The sequence below is a fragment of the Calypte anna genome, chromosome 1, assembly GCF_003957555.1.
Source record: "Calypte anna isolate BGI_N300 chromosome 1, bCalAnn1_v1.p, whole genome shotgun sequence".
NCBI classification, from domain to species: domain Eukaryota; kingdom Metazoa; phylum Chordata; class Aves; order Apodiformes; family Trochilidae; genus Calypte; species Calypte anna.
The window spans coordinates 111,358,455-111,375,392 of record NC_044244.1 but is presented as its reverse complement, the minus strand read 5'-3'; the positions used below and the strand labels follow the sequence as shown (position 1 = coordinate 111,375,392).

The following is a 16,938-nucleotide window of genomic DNA, read 5'->3' as shown; positions in this document are numbered from 1 at the left end:
GGCAATGTTCTGTGTGAGGAAGCAGGGAAGAAGAAAAAAAAAATGTAGGAAAGGATAGCAGTGCTAGGGTAGCACTGTCTGTACCTGTGAAAATGACCTCTATTTATCTTGTGCAGCTGGACTTGGGAAAATTGAGCAGAGAATGTTTTGTACCTTTATAGCTTTTTGTGTTCTGTAGTACTCTCTTCTCTGTGGAAGAAGCAGATATGATTCATAAATGATCTCACTGTTTCTTCACCATTTTTAATGCAGTGTAAAACAGTACTAAGATGTGTTATAATTTTGCTTTGGGAAATTGTATTAGATTATTAATGTTTTAGGAAAAGGAAGTTAACCTTCTTTATGTTTTGTGTGCATATGGTAGCCTTTTTAAGATTCAGCAGAGTGCAGATACACATCAGAAATTAGAGTTTTGGAGTGTTTTGTACCTGTATTTCTTTATAAAATAAATGCACATTCTATTGGAGTGTGGAATCAGTTATGTAGCAATAGCTTAGCCTAAGAGGAAACTAGTAAACATTTTTTGTCTTGATTTGGGGCTAAATTACTTTTATGGGGGATTGGGCTGAAAATAGTTTGTGCTTCTTACAAAAGAAGATTTGTTTTGAAAAAATACAGTATCTAAAAGAGCTGTTTTAATTTAGCAGGTGACTGAGCATCATACAGATATTTGATTAATTGAAAAAATGAGTTACATTGTATGTTTTACAGCAGTCTTGGAACAGTAGCTTGGCATGTGCATAGCTTTCACATTTTAAAATGTGAATTTTAGTTTTTACCGCACATATTTAAGGCAAAGAGAGATAATAGGATTTGCTTTAGGCTAGAGTAGTGAAAACTGGATACAGTGAAAATTTATCTCATAGATTTTTGGATTACTTATTACTGGATAGTTGTCTTTTAAAAGGGTATAAATTTCTGAAATGATGCCATAAAGAGGGTTATCATTGTCCAAAGAAGGGATTCAAGAAAGAAGACTCTGCAAGCCTGTCTGTAGCTGTGTCTTTTGTTTGTTGTTGGTTTGTGGTTTTGTATTTTTTTTCTGGTTTGTTTTTTGTTCTTTTTTCTTGTTTGTTTCAGAAGACTGAGACCCAGGAGGAGTTTATAAAAATTAAAGGAGGGATTTGGAAAGACTGACAACTGAGGTTATGCAATTGCGGGATTTCTTACCCAAAATACTAAATGGGGATATCCTGGGACGTTCCAGAAACTGGATGCTATTGAATCAAGTGAGTAGTACCATGTTACAAGCTATTACAGTTTCTGCCAAAACGATGCAGAACAAACTGTCCTTCCCCTATGAACAGATGTAGAGTTTGTGGAGGTATTCCAAATTAGACTATGGTGTTCAATGACTGCTTCAGTTAATTAATGTGTTTGTAATGGAGAAAATGACAAACTGTATTAGAAATAATTAGACATGTCAAATTAATCATTAAAATTATTTACTGTGGTTAAAAAACATACCTAGGTTGTAAGGAAAACTGTATTGGAAAAAAAAAGTGATTTCTTTTTGAGGAAAGGCAGAAGCATTCTGTTTCTTGAAATATCACTTTAGATGCAACAGTAAATAAAATGTGGTAAATAACTGGATAAAAAGTTAGAGATAATATTGTATTTAGCTTGTCTTATTTTTTGGTTTGTATGCTTTTCTTGCCAGTAAATATTCATAAGTAAAAAAAAATAAAATATCTAAGACTGTCACTTACAAAGGTCTTTCACTGCTCTTCCTAAAGTCTATTTTTTCAGTGTTGTCTCTGTGCATTATTTTTTCAAGAATTCCACCACTCCCAACATGCCATCAGGACCAAATCTGAGTCAGCTTAATCCTTGGGGCCTGTAGCTTTCATTCATGCTGCAGTACAATTTGCTTGTTCTCCTAGAAATTGTTTTTGTTTGAAAAGACACAGGTCAAGCACTGAGACAGGTTACAGAGAGCAACAGCTGGCTGAAAAAGCCAAGGAAGACTAAGATAGAGCCTCAAGGCCTGTCTCCAGTATCAAGTAATATATTGGGGCACAGCTTCCAGCTGCCTTGGTGATTCAGTGTCAAAATTTGCATTTAACATTGATTTAGCATTTAGATCAGTAGAATTGGAATTCCATCAGTTGTTGACATTCATTGTAATTTCTCTACCTTCCAGAGCTTTGGGAGTATGTATCAGATCCAGAAAATCTGATGTGACTTACAGCATGAATGAGAATGAGATGGCCTGAAAAGACCTGAAATGTGGTCCTGCTCTTTTACTTTGTGCCCATTGCCTTGTTCTGCTTTTGAGTGCTGTCTCTCTCTGGGCAAATGCTGCTTCACTTCTACAGGGCGAAGTTATGTATTTCTGTTTGTGTAAGGAAGCCATTTCGTATTTCTTGCTCATCCAAGTTGATAGTGAAAGCTGCTTCTTCACTTGGTGAACGTAGACAGTCTGAGACTCAAGATCTTAGTGTCAAGAAGGAAGGAACTTTCACTGGGAGGTGGGACCTGCAGCCAGTTGGAGAACCTGTTGGCCTACCCTATGTTGTGCTAAGGACTGCTATGTGCAGGAGTCAGCAGCACAGCTGCCATCATTGGTGTCAGCAAAATTCTACTCCTCTGTGTCAAGAGGCTGTCAAATGGCAGGACTGGTGCGTGCAGCCTTGAATTCTCTTCAGAGCAAAGGCCTGCACAGCTGGGAGAGCTGACTGGGGATTTCCAGGAATGAGATGCAGCTACAAGTAGATCTCTCTTCATCAGCTTCCAATATTAACCATTTTTCCCCTCTCGAATGAATCTAGTTTCTCTTGACATAAAACCCTGTGATACCTGAGAGGAGGTTAACACATCCATCTTTTCTCTGGAGGACTTAAAAAATTATAGGTGGCATTGCATTAACAGTCAGTAAATATTGTCCTGCTTCTCCTGTCTCAGTTCTGGTTCCAGGACCTTTGGAGTCTGGTGGTGAAGGATGTGGCTGTGCTCATAGTGTGTTCAGAGTGGATCAATTTTTTTACAGGCTGAAAGTGAGTCTTATTTAGGAGGGCTTGCTTCCTTGCAGTGAGAGATTTTCACTGGGATTTGGGTTCTACTGAATGTACTTACCTGGCAAGGAATTACAGGTTCTTGGTCTGCCATGGATAAAGCCTAGGGTGCCCTACTCTCACTCAAGGCATCTTTCTACCAGGTACTTAAGACAACACCTATGTGGAAATTGTTCCAGAAGTCTGAATTTTCTTTACTTGATGTGAAGGGAGGAAGGTTTCCTACCACTGACTAGAGTTACACCTCAAAACCTGTAATGATCATTATCCCCTTCATTCTTTCCCTTTGGATTGGATGTTGAAAAGACTGGAGAGCACATCTTTGTACATCTATGTTTCCTAGGAAACCTTGCCTGGTCTCTTTGATGTCTGTTAAAAGGTGCTGGTGTTGATGGCTTAGAATCACAAGAAGGGCTGGGTGCAAATAGGTTCCACCTCTTCAGAAAAGCTATTTGTGACTAGGTTATCTTCTCTTATACCTGCTACTTAAAACAATGTATGTATTTGAGGTGCTAATGTTTTGTCAAGTAGGATGAAAAAAGAAAGGCATTTACTTTCAAATAGTGAAAAATTATTAAAATTAATCCTAGCTCTTTGAATAATAAGGACTCTTTATTTGTTTTTTTAATGATGTTATCTTTTTATCATTGATTTTAATATAATCTTTGGCAAATACACTAAAATATAATGACAATATTTAAGGGGGTGTATTTGAAGTGAGTTAAGCCATAGACCATACTCTCATGATAAAGGGTATTGTGCGCAAAGTGGAGTGTAACTTGTTTTTTAAGCTAACCAAAATTACAGTAGATGCTGTTTGGACATTACTTTTTGGAATTACTTAAATGTGGGTTTTTTTGTCAGGAAATTAAAAAATTCTAAGCATCCAGAACCATCGTTTTAAAATTATGATAAGAAACAATTTTTAAAAATACCCTTCATAGTGCATTTTTTAAAGCAGACCTCATCATTATAGAATACATTTGACTTGATTTCCATTCACTAAAACAAAGAGTTGAAATTGGAATGTATTTCTGTTAACATCAGATTAAATTTTTAAGAGAATTGTAAAATTTGTCACTGATGTGATGTGTAAATAGTTTGTAATGTCTTATAGTTTTATAAACATTAAAATGCTGCATTTTGTTCTTACTATTCCTATAATTTGTACATTGTATACTGGAATACTTTTGACTCATTTTGGTATTCTTTTTATTAGATTTTCACTGTACTCACTGAATTTCAAAGATGCTAGACATGAGAAACATAGTGAAAAAAAAGTAGAAAATTTAGTAATTTCAAAAAAAATCTCTGAGGATCTGGAGCTTCATTCCGGAATAGTGTGTTATTGGTACACAGCATTTAACAGCTAGCTGTGATTCTTTCAGTCTTTCCCTATTTTAAATCGGAAACATCGTGTTCGTTTAGTTTTTCGTAAGAACTGTTGAAATGTGGCAAAGTGCGGTATGGCCGGTTAGCCACGAGGAGGTGGTGTAACACAACCAAATATTTGAAGCACTTGGTAAGTGTTGCACGTGGTGGATTCTTTCTTCTTTAGTGCAGGTTCGTTGGTCATAACTTACTGCTTCGTTTATCTGATTTGTCCTTTCACAGACATGGAGAAGAAAGAGGAGGAAATCGAGCAGCTGAAAATGGATTGTGAACACTTCAGAGCTCGTCTGGAAACAGCTCAGGCAGATTGCATGAGAGAGAAGAAGGTATATTTGCTGTAGGAATAGTGGTATCTGTATGCTTGAGTTTTAGTAACCAAAGCTGTAATAATCAGTTTTTCATATTCCTATCACAAAATACATCCTTATCCTGAAAAACAATCTGGGATTTCCCTTCATGTAGTCAGATAAGGAGTAGCTTACTTACCTGGAAGTTTGTAAGTCACATTCCTTTCCCCATGATAGTTGTAGAGCAAAAGGATCAATGCATACAGTACCAGAAAGTATTCAGTGTGTGCAAACAGAGGTACAACAGACAGTCAGTTGCCTGCTTGCATGCCTACTTCTTGTGTATGTGCACAGACCACTATCACCTCCATACTGTGTGAGGTGCAGGGTTGCATTACAGGCCTCTTGGCAGGGTTCATTTTGGTCTGGGTAAAGTTAAAAATCAGCTGTTGGAATTTTTTTATGGTAGTATGTTGAAATGAAACACTGGATATTCAGGAAGATTGTGGTGTAGCTGGCATCCTTTGTGAAATCTGTTCTTCTGAATTTGACATAGCAATGCAACATACAAAGTGAAACTGGCATCTCTTTTGGATTGCTGTTAGCTCGGAACCTTTCTTTAGTTTTATAAGTCTGTCTCAATGCACTTGTTGATCCAATTGCCATACACAGCTGTGAGTCATAGAACAATTACAGGGCTTCTTTTGCTCTCTCAGTGTTGTAGTTCATGATTATGAGAGCAGAGGTACTTAACAATGGAGTAGCAAAGACGGTCACTTGCCAGACTGTGGGTCTTCTGTGAAACTCTTGGGGTTCAAATAGGATCACATAGGCTAGCAGCTTAATTTTTCAAAGTTGTGAGAATCAGTTGCTGCAAAAGTTAATTTCCTTGGAGCTGATGGCTATCTTTAGTAATCTGCAAAAGTTCACTTTGTTAGGGTTCTAGAGTTAGCATCTGCCACCCTTGGAACTGCACAAAGGCAGATTAATCTACCTAAATTATTTCGCTTTTGAAAAGGAATAAATGAACAGTTCTGACATGCAGTTTTAGGGCACATCTGCTTGGAGAAGGCATTCTGGAATGAGGTTTGTTATCACTGTAAAATATGATGGAATATTCTGTCTGGTTATTCCTTACTTCAAAATAAGTATAATTTGGGACACCTATTGCACTAGGTACTTGTTTAGTTTTGCTGTGTACCCCAGTCTTTTCTTGTATAAGCATCCAGGAAGAACTCTCTGTAAGATTTAATGTTACTGCTTCAGGTATTAATGAAGTAGGTCCCACTCTTCATTCATATTAATATTACAAAATAAGTGGTAGGTGGTTTTGGTTTCTGTTTTCTTTAGGATGAAAGTTTTACCTATAGCATGTATAATTTACTGAGAGGAGTTGTTGTTTTAGTGTCCTGATAAAAGCTCTCTTCAGATCTATCTTGTTGTACGGTGTATATTGGTTGTCTAAATGGCTTCTGTTATATACCATGAAGGTGAAGGTGCATTTTTTTGAGTGGATTGTGCTTTTGTAGGTTGTGAAATCCTTTAGCTGTTTGAGCTGTATGTATTTGTTGGCATATGTATTTGTGTGATTTTTGTTCCAGTTAATCACTTTGCGTAGTGTTTTTTCATTTGGTTGCTTTTCTGCTGTAGGCATCCTTGTGTATAGTTTCTGATTTATTTTCTACATATTTATCTTCTGAAGGAAAAGGAAACAATTCAAACCAACATAAAATAAATGCATTTTCTAGCTGAGCAGTGCCCTTTTCTTAGGGGATCATAAATCAACATTTTGCATTCCAGTGTTTCTGTGCAGCGCTGCATCACCGATTATGGAATTGCCACGCTTTCTGAACCTGAGCAAAACTTGAAGTGCAGATGTTATTCTTGGCTAATGTCTTCTTTGTCTGTCTTTTCATAGTTATGTACTTAAGCACTGGTGTATTCTTGTGCCTTGACCCTTTCCTGAAGATGGTGGTGTTGCATAGCACAGTGATTGCTTTGAGATGTGAACTCTTAGGAGCGTTGCTTCCAGCTAGGTTATTTGCTTTTGCAGGCTCCGTTTATTTTCCTGGCTTGTGAATGTACTATTTTGTTTTCTTTGCTTAGTACCTTTGTTCTGATGTTGCTTTTGACCTATTAAAAATTCTGGCATTTCTCGTGCTGGCTTTGCATCCTTGTTGAGGGGGATCTTGCTTTGGTATTACAGTTTTAGGTTTTAGTGTTCAGTATTAGCACCCAAATGCAAAATGCAAATAAAATGTATTAAAATATGTATTTTCCTAAAACAAGGACAGTGCAGAAAGAAAGACAGGTACAAGATAGGGGTTAGACAGGAAGATGCCTTGTGACATTTTGTTTATGAACATGGTGGCAGGAAAGCTGATAGGTCTGGCAGTGAGTTATGCAAAAGATAAAATTTGGTTAACTTGCTTAAAAACAATCAAAGTGTTAAGAAATAAGAGACTTTTCTTGGGACTTTTATGCCTAAGGAGTCATCATCAAGTGTCTGTCTTTTCCATGTATTCAATTGTTAGGTGAAAGAGCCTCCAGAGAGTAAATATGCACAGAAATCTTCTTGATAAATTTAATTTGAAGTTCACAGATTCTAGCCTGTGTGTTCCATTAGCAGCATGATAAATCAATACAAATCAGGCTGTCAGGAATGATACAGGAGGCTAGGTAGGTACTTGATGACAAAGTACAAGCATCTTTGTACTGGCTGATGCCATGTTATATAGATTTTCAGATGACTTTAATTTTCCATTTTTTTCTAAATCTGCAACACAAAACACTGAGGTGAACCCCTACATCGACTGGAGACATTTTAAAGTCTTGATGGAAATACATGGTTGAGAGTTTTGTTCTGTTTACTAGCTTTCAAAATTGACATAAAAAAGGTTCTTTCTCAGTTTCCCAGATTTTGTCCTGATAGCTAAACATGCAGGAAAGGCTGGGCTGAGGGGGGTGCTTTCTGCTGTGGATCTGAAGTTCCATGCACACAGCATGGACAGAGCAAGATCCTTCTGTTATTTTGACATAGAGTGGTCTGTGATTCTCTCTCTTTTAATACTTGAGTTTGCTTCAGTTTTCTTGACTGGCCTTTATCTTTCCTTGCCACACTGTCTAATGCCACTTCATATGGAGTCAGCAGGCAGCCCCCCCCCCACCCTGGGAGATTGCAGGCTGGAGTTTCTGCTTTGATCCCATTGTCTGTACTAGCTCCAAGATGGGAAGTGCAGCAGCATCTGTGACGCTTGGTAGGAAGGCAATGAGACCTAGAATCATATCTAAAACCATGGTACTCTTCTGGCCAACTTCTTGTGTGACTGAAAAGAAGTATTGCCAAATTGAAGTTGTGTCCTGGTTGTGTTGGATTCCTCTTTTATGCTTTGTGGCAAGGACCACTGAGCAGCTCACTTGAGTGGGGGATGCCTGATGATGCCTAGACTTTCTTGGTATGAAATGCCCTTCAAACTTTAAACCTGTGGTGTGTTTTTCAAGGGACTGTCTTACTGACAGACAGAAATACGCCACTAGAAAAGTGTTGGGAGAGACAACAGTGTTTATCCTAGATAACCAGCATTCTACCATGGTGGCTAAGGCAGTAGTCTGTTTAGAAAAACAAAACAACTGCCCCTTTCTATAAGATGCTTCCAATATCTTTGTTAAGCTATCTGGAAAGGCTGACTTCTGATGCTGAAATCTCTTCTCTCTTGAAAAGATGTGTAGGTATTTGCTTAGGAGGAGTAGACTGTCCTATCAGACTTCTCTAGGTGCCACTCAGTCTCAGTGGGTCACTTGGTCTGACCTTGTGGACAGGCTTCTGGTTACTGTCAGTCCCCACGATGTACTCTACTACTTAGATATAGCTCAGGAAGAAAGGTATTTATCTGCAACTGCTGTGATGTTGCCACCTCACATTCCTCCCTCCTCCCATTGCTTGTATGGCCATGATGTTTCTTGTTCTGTCCCATAGCCTGGAAACTTGTTTTGGCTGATACGAAGTGCAACCAAAATTTTCTTACAATATTTCAGGAAAAACTAGACCTGCGTCAGCAGCTGAATGAGGCCAAGCAGCAGCTCCTGCAGCAAGCAGAGTATTGCACAGAAATGGGTGCAGCAGTGTGTACGTTGCTGTGGGGTGTATCTAGCAATGAGGAAGCTGTTAAAGCCATTCTAGGAGGAGTAAGTATGGCAGGTGAATACTTACTGGTGGTAATGATGTTAAAATAAGGACCTTGCACTGTAAATTGTTTAAACATAAGAATATATTTCAGAAACTAATTGGAGAGTAAAAATGTTTTCTGAATTGCATATTCTTTGGGAAACCATCTATTCTCATTTAAGAAGTGTTGGAACTATAAAGTGTTACAGAGTAGTCAGGGAATTCTTATGTTACTAAAGAAGGATTTTCCACTTTGCACAGTTAAACTGGAAGCAAGGCTACTGCTAGCAAAATCTTTGCAAGCTAACAGAAGAAAAAATAATTCTTGGGCACAAGCAGCAATTTCCATACCTATAGAGAGCCTGGAGGAGCTATTTCCATGGAAGGAAGACAGATCCATCAATTCTTAACTTCTTTAAATCTTTGTTCTTCCTTAATGCTTTCATGAGTCTTGGAAATTTAGAGAGTCTATCTGTTTTGATTCAAATGAATTTTATTAAATCATCCGCGTTTAAATTCAACATGTGGTTTACTTGAAGAAAAAAACAAACCAGCAACAGTTAAATACAGTAGTAATATTACGACTAACACAGCTTCACTGCCAAGTGTAGCTGATGGAATTAGGAAGGATCAGAAGAGCAGGCTTGGTAAAAATATGATTTTCAGTCTTGTCACAGCCATTATGGAAAGAAATTCTTGTATTTAATCTGAGTAAACCAATGCCACCATTCCTTCTGCCTTGATTTTTTTCAGCAGAATGATAAACAGCTGAGTGAAAAGGATTAGTTTATTATAGTAGATGGTAAATTAGTGTGCGTTAAAGAGGTTTTCCAGTTTGGGTGCACCAAGATACAAATCAAGCTTTATATTCAAAGCTTTACAGTGATACTTCTGGTGATAACTTCTGATGATTCAGGATCCAAGCAGCAGCCATTACTAAGGAAAAAAAGTCTGTAAAAACACTGTATAAACTGGTTAAATGAAAAAAAGACAGGCAGGGGGGTACAAAAGAGCCCAACACAGAAAAAAACCCCAACAGAATAAAGCTATATTCTGTATTTTCAGAAGCATTTGTAACAAAGAGTCAACAATATTTCATGGCTAGCCCTTGTTATTTGACTTGTGAAACAGTATCAAAACGTTAGGTTTCCCACTAAATGGTAGCAGTGATGAAAATTACCGTATTTTAGAAGATGAGAGTAGAGTTAGTGGAATCCTTGTTGAAAACAGTCTTCAGTATCAAAATTAAGTAGAACCAAGTAAAACCAAAACTGATACCTGGTGATTTGTGTAAGAGTAAAAAGCCCAACTCTGAAGATGCAATAGGTTTGTTTGAAATGCAAAATAATTCTGAAGTCATTCCCAGCAAGCATGGGAGCCCATTGGACTTCTATACTTCGGATGAAGGTCACAGCAACATTTTGGGTCATAATTTTCTTCTGATAGTGCACATGATGAGAAACATGCCTGGGGTTGCAACAAGACTACCAGGAAAAACATAAATGGATTCTATGGCATTGCATCAACCACAGATTGCAGCTGGCATTGAGGCAGGTTATTAGAAGATGATGGAAATTTGTCGCACAAAGTTTTTGTTTTAGGTTATTTTTGGACAAGTTGTACAGCTTGTAGCATCTTCCGCCCTCCCTTGAGAAGATGCTACGGACTATATAAATGCAGAAGGGTATCAAGAGTCCTTTGAAACTGTTGCTCATAGTCAAGCATGTGTGGAGGGTGACATCAGTTAAAAATAATCTTCTGCCTTAGGGAGCAATGCTCAAAATTTTTTCAGTATTGGGACAGATACAGGAGTAGGTCTTTTATGCAGCTCTGTAATGCATATTGGTCCCAAACATAATTTCAGTCACTGTACCATTTGTGTCCATACACAAATGGCTGGGAAAGCCAAAACTTAAGCAGCTAATTGGAACTTGAGTGCAAGTAGTTTTCAAGGCAGTAGGGGAGAGATGCCCACTGTTTCTCTCCAGGCTTAACACTTCTAGAGAGACACTCAGAGAAGCTGCATGAGAGAGAGTTTTCAAGAATGCCAGCCTGCCTCTGCCAAAAAAGAAGCAAATTAATTCCCATGAGATTGTTTTAGATGTCTTGCTGAAAGCTTCGACCACAAATGCTCATGACAGGGCGCTCATGGGGAACTGCAAGCTGAAGGTTTGATATCAGGGCAACGTCAAGGCTTGCTTCAATGTGAGAAATTTTGTATGCTACAAGGTGGTCTGCTGCTTCAGTTATCTGCTGTGGCAACAAATGTCTTTATACTTTATGGCAGGAATTTTGCATGTAAGCTGTTCTTTTCACACAGGAGTTACTTGGACAGCATAGGGTTCATTGCACCATCGGGGATCAAGCATCTTAATGGCTGCTCTCAGAACTGTCCTTATCTTAACATCTGTGGGTGAGACATTCTTCAGTCCCATGAAAGTACTGTAAAGGAAATCAGAGACTGTGCAGAGTATGCAATATTTGCTATTTATATACCAGATTGGTCTCTGCTCCAGCTCCTCAGGATTCACAGGTAGCTAATTAATGGCTACTTGGAAAGAAGGTTTGGCGGAGATGGCACCAGCGGCATCTCAAGAGAGTGGAAAATACAAGATTTTGCTTGCTTTCTGTGCTATGTACCAACTACTTGGTTTGCTTAGTACTCTGTCATGCTTCCATGCTAACACAGATTTTTATAACAGGCATTTTCATACTTCTCTGCTATAGCAGACTCTCTTCGTTTTCTCTCACACCCTCTGCTTATAGAATTGCAGAATCATAGAATGATTTGGGTTAAAAGGGACCTTAAAGATCATCTAGTTCCAACCCCCCCTGCCACGGGCAAGGCCACCTCCCACCAGACAAGAGCAGAGCAGAGGAAGAGAATCACCTCCCTTACTTGACCTGCTGTCTGTGCTTCATTTGATGCAGCCTGGTTGGCTTTCTGGGCTGCAAGCACACATTGATGGCAAATTGCTTTTTGAACTCTGGTAATTTCTTCAGTTAGAATTGACATCTTTGAGGTGTGAGGTCCCTATAAGCATGTGAAGTGCACCCAGCACATGCAGAAGTGTGGGGTTTTTTTCCATTCTCTTTCCCCACAATCTTGTCATGTTATTCTGGGGCCACAGTATCATTTGTGAGGATAATGAGTATTGGCTGACCCTGCTTTTTACATCTTGTTACTGGAATCACCCTACAGGAGCTGTGCAGTTACAGTGTGGTGAATGTTCAGTATTGGAGGAATAAATAAATGTTACAAATAGCATAGTACATACTGTGAAAGCAGCAGTTCTGACAGTAATTTAAAATTTTTTTGTCACTTTGCAAAATGAATGAATGTTCAAGTATTTCTCCATCCTGTATCAGAAACCTGAAACCTGCTAGGATCCAATTGAATTAGTTGGGGTTTTTTTAGCTATTTAACTAATTTTCTTAGGAAATTCATGTCAAGTCACTGTGTCAGGCTGCTCTCTGGTCTTCAGCTGGATAGAGTTTTGACAAAAGCAGCTGTAGTAGCCTAGGTAAATGCTAAACATCTGACCCTGCTGCTGCGAAGCCCAGAGATAATAGACTCAGTTTTGAAAATAAACATTACTTCTGCTGTTTGATACATAGTATTATGGGTTTAGGAGGTCAATGTGCAATGGCATAGTTTTAAAATAAGTTAATTTACAAATTTACAATAATTTGCAAGTCAATGTATCATTGAATAGTTTCTCATATTGTTCTGAGGTAATGGTTTCAAGTATGAGGGAATCAAATCTGTCACTTACTGCATAGGTATTATTTTCCTTTTTAAAATGTGACAGGATGTTTTAGCAAGTTGCATATTCAGTTTTACTGTAGCATCTAATAATTATAGCTGGTGTACTGTGCATAATCTGCTTTTCTCCATGATTGCAGAGTAAAGCTGTAAAGTTTTTCACAATCACTGCACAGACCATGGAGAGCTTTGTGAAGTCATTAAGCGAAGACATGAAACAGCAGGATTTGGATTCTGATGAAAATCAGTTTGTGTTAGCCTTGGCAGGGATTGTAACAAGTAAGTTAATGTTATCTCTCAAAGAGCATTTCGTGGGTACCGTGAGCTTCTATATTGCCTTATATGTGCTGCTCTAAATGCAGCTTTTCAAAGTCAAGTATTTAGTCAATGTTGATATCATGGGTGACTTTAAAATTTCTAGTAGTTTTTGTCACTGACACTTCTGTGAAGGGTTGTACTGCCTGTGACACAGTTAAGGGTTAGAGGGGTAGGAGCCATTTGGTTCTGAAATTCCCTAACACTTCCCCCTCAATGTGGTGTAAAACAAGTGGGTTTACTAGTCACGTATGCTCGCCTTTAGTTTGTAAATGTCAAACAGTTTACTTTCTGAATCATGAGGAGTGCTAACATCTTCACGATGCATGAGTTGCAGCTGATGCAAGTAGACTAGCTCCATTAAGGTAGGTCCTCAACATTTTGAAACAATCTTGATGCTCTCAGATGCACCCACCTTCACTGTCCTGAGTCCATAGTGCCAAGAGAAGTAAAAGGTAATAAACCCGACTGCTGTGCTAAACATTTCTTTTTAGGCTTAAGGAATAATTAGGAACACACACATTTAGCTTAGTATGACTGCCTTTGGTTTGAAAGTTGGTGGGAAATGGGGTTGAAATGTCATGTGCAGTTTTGTGAAACTATGCAACTATGAAGACAACACTTGTTAATGACATGATGCAAGATAGATTAAATAGTGTGTATTTATACAGATCAGTGAATCTTGTAGTAACAGCTTTTTTGAATGTCTGATTTTAGCTGTTGTGGTGCCATTTAAGATTTTTCCATAAAAGCAATGTGATATATTATGCTACTGTACCAAGGTGGGAATAATTATTCTTCAATTGCTTCACTGAAAAAAACCCACAACTAACCAAACACACCCCAAAAAGCATAGCAAAAATAAGAACAGAGCAAAGAAAATGTTTAAAGGGTGTGGATGGGGCATGGTTGTGTGTTGGGATTCTGCTTAAGGAGGAATCCGGGTGGTGGAATGACATCTTGCTTCACTGAAGCTGATAAAATTTTGCTAAAGAATTTGATGTTCCCAAGATTTCTCTCTTTGTAATATGGGAAAGTGGTTGCTGAAACTCAGATGTGATAAAAGTTACAGTTAGGTGGATGATGTGGAAGGTGCCAATTTAATTCTCCTAGTTAAGCTATGAAGTAGATTACACTAGAAAGATGTATTAAAAGAACACCAAGGAGGTAATGAAGTGCCAACCATTCAGAAGTTAGAAAACACCAGAACAAGGTCTCAGTGCAGTCTAAACGCAGCCCAGTGTGCACATGTTGTAGTTGCAGTCTTTAATTACTTGTGATGTCCCTGGTACCTCTGCTTATTTTGAGATTAAAGAGGGCACCATTGTTGTATTTACATAGAGGAGAGAGAATCTGAGGCTGCATGGAAGAACTGTGTCATGTGGCAGATCCCCAAAACTGTGCTGACTGGGAGGCCATGGAACCAGGTTCTGTCAGTAGTACACCACACTTGACTCACTTGGGGAAAGGCTGGCTAGCTGCACAGTCTGAAGAAGCTCAAATTGCTGGCAGATCCCTCTTACACATAAGCATGCACTGAAGTATGGAGCAATCATAGGAGAAAACATTAAAGGAAAGCCTGCATTGGAGCAGCAGTCTTTGGAGATGCTTTTGCTGTTTGGTTTATGCATGAATAATGCAGCACTTGCAGAGAGGTAGGAAAAGAGCTTTGGAGTAGACGTCTACAGGAGTTTTGGTTGTATAATGTGGCAGGTATATTGGACTGAGTGATTATAAACCAACCTGCAATTTTGCTCCTTTCAAGTGGGATCAGTAACAGTCAGCTTTCCTTCAGTTCTATGGGATTTGCAGGTTAATTCAGCCTTTGGCTTTGTACTTCACTGTGTTACTATCAGGATACTGCTCAACCTGTATGAATATCATAATCACCAAAGTAGAATTATGAAGGAGTTTTACCGGTATCATTTCCTGCTTCAGTGTTTGCTATGTAGATGGGTGCAGTTTGAAGTTTATATGAATGCCATAGATTGTTCTTCACAGCTGACCTATCTTCTTAGTGATCCCAATGATTAACATAAACTTTTGTTCTAAACATGATTTTTATGATGATATTCTGTGTTCTCTCACAGATGTGGCTGCGCTGGCATGTGGCAGGGAGTTCCTGGTTAGTTCAAGTCGTGAATTACTGGACACAATGATGCACCTTCTGGGAGACATGAAGCCTGGACTCTGTACCAAATTTAAAGTGTATGATGACTCTTTTTTTCCCTTTCCAATGAAATGCATTAACTTGCAGTGCAGGTCACAGTGATGACAGCGGTTTGGCCACTCCCCCCTTGTTTTCTTTCCTGGAGAGGAAACAATTTTTTGAAACTCTTTCTACAGTAGCATTCCTTGCAGATACACTAAGCTTGGCTACAGGATTAGCTTCATCCAGGTTTTGTGTCTCTTCAGAAGTCTCCTTAAGCACCTTAATATTGTAGAGATGAGCACAGATGCACTTATTTTAGGAGGGGCTCATGAGTTGAGGGTGAGATAAAGAAGGCATGAAGCCAAACTTTAAAACAGAGAATGTAGGATATATGGAATCATGTTTATTCCCTCACAATATGAGGGCTGTCTGTAAAATACAATATATGTGTAGTGTGTTATGTAAGCTAAAAGCAAAAATTTAATTAGTTCAGATGCTGGGAAAGTTGTACTTTCCTGCCAGTGGAGAAGAGACAAAATAAACTGGTGTCTTTGCCTTTTTCTCAGAACTGTTAAAAGCTGGGATTATATTGCCTCAAGTGAGCAAATTACAATGGTTTAGCCAGTACTTCCTCATGTGCTAGGCTGTGGGCACTTGCCTTGTACACCTGGCTATTTTTTTCATGAAGGTGGCTTAAGCCAACATGACTTTATTTCATAAACTGGTGGAGGGAGGTGATGATGGCGTGGGACACAGTAAAAATTCACACCCAAGTCAGCTGTCCCTGAGGGTCAGCAGCCCTGTCACCCCCATTAACGTGACTGCATCCACACACGCATTAGGCAAGTTGTACATGATAGGCATGAAATCAGGCTCAGTCTTAACTTTGGGTAGGTTTTATCTTTCCTAACCTCAGGTATCAGGCAGCTAGATGTGAAGCATCTACTGTCTGAGCTTCTTCCCACAGTCAGTGGAAGGAGAAGGTGCTGTCAGATGATCATTCCTTCAACCCATGTAAGGGGGGAAGCGTTGCCCTCTGGAGTGTTTGCCTTTTCCCTGCTAGATAGTGAAGGGGAAGCTGAGGAGCCTGTGTTGTAGGTGATGGTTAGATACTTTGGTGTCATTTACTGTGGTTCCCAAGTGTTGGGCTTGAAGGTCAAAACTCAAAACAGGGTGCTGAAATCTTGCAACAGTGTGGTTTTTTTTTATAAAGTCCCAACTGAAAGTTTTGGATGAGAATCTCAGCTTAAGCAAGAAAAGGCAATTTGTGCCCTTAGTGTTTCAGGATCTGTACAGAAAAACAAAACAAAACCAAAAAGGAGAGGACTTGATTTTAAGAGAACAAGGGAGAGGAAAGTTATTCTAAACACACACACACACACACACAAACATGCACACAAACACACACTCTGAATTTCAAGCAAATATATATCTTTGGGTCCAGATAAATTATTTTTTACCATCTCAGATGGTATTAATGTAATCAAAAAATGTAATTGGACTCAAAGGCTTTCCTTTTGAATTGATCTTTTGAGTATTTTTAAAATTGTATTTCAAAAACTGCCTGGTTTGCAGAAGAATTACAGATAATCATATAAACTTGGCTGCCATACAGAAGTGCTGCTAAATTATACATAAAACTATCCCATGAATTGGCTGGGGATTCAACAGGGACCAGCCTCAGGCTTACAATTTGAGTGAAGCTAAAAAAACCAGGTTGCAGAAGGTATTTGATAAGTGAGAAATGTTAAGCAGATGTTACTATAGCTTGAATTCAGTGCAGTGGTAATGTTCTCTGATGTTCCAATTTTTTTTTCTTTGAACTTGGCATTTTATAGAAAAATTGT

General features: G+C 38.7%; 1 protein-coding gene across 1 annotated transcript in view; it reads left to right on the top strand.

The window, feature by feature from the left end:
* HSF2BP (heat shock transcription factor 2 binding protein) overlaps positions 1–16,938 on the top strand; it is a 32,901-nt gene that overhangs the window by 1,986 nt on the left and 13,977 nt on the right. The window contains 7 exon segments of the mRNA XM_030456252.1: positions 1,081–1,111; positions 1,114–1,194; positions 1,197–1,229; positions 4,629–4,732; positions 8,729–8,878; positions 12,765–12,903; positions 15,030–15,147. Of these exon segments, the coding sequence (XP_030312112.1) occupies positions 1,081–1,111; positions 1,114–1,194; positions 1,197–1,229; positions 4,629–4,732; positions 8,729–8,878; positions 12,765–12,903; positions 15,030–15,147 (656 nt within the window).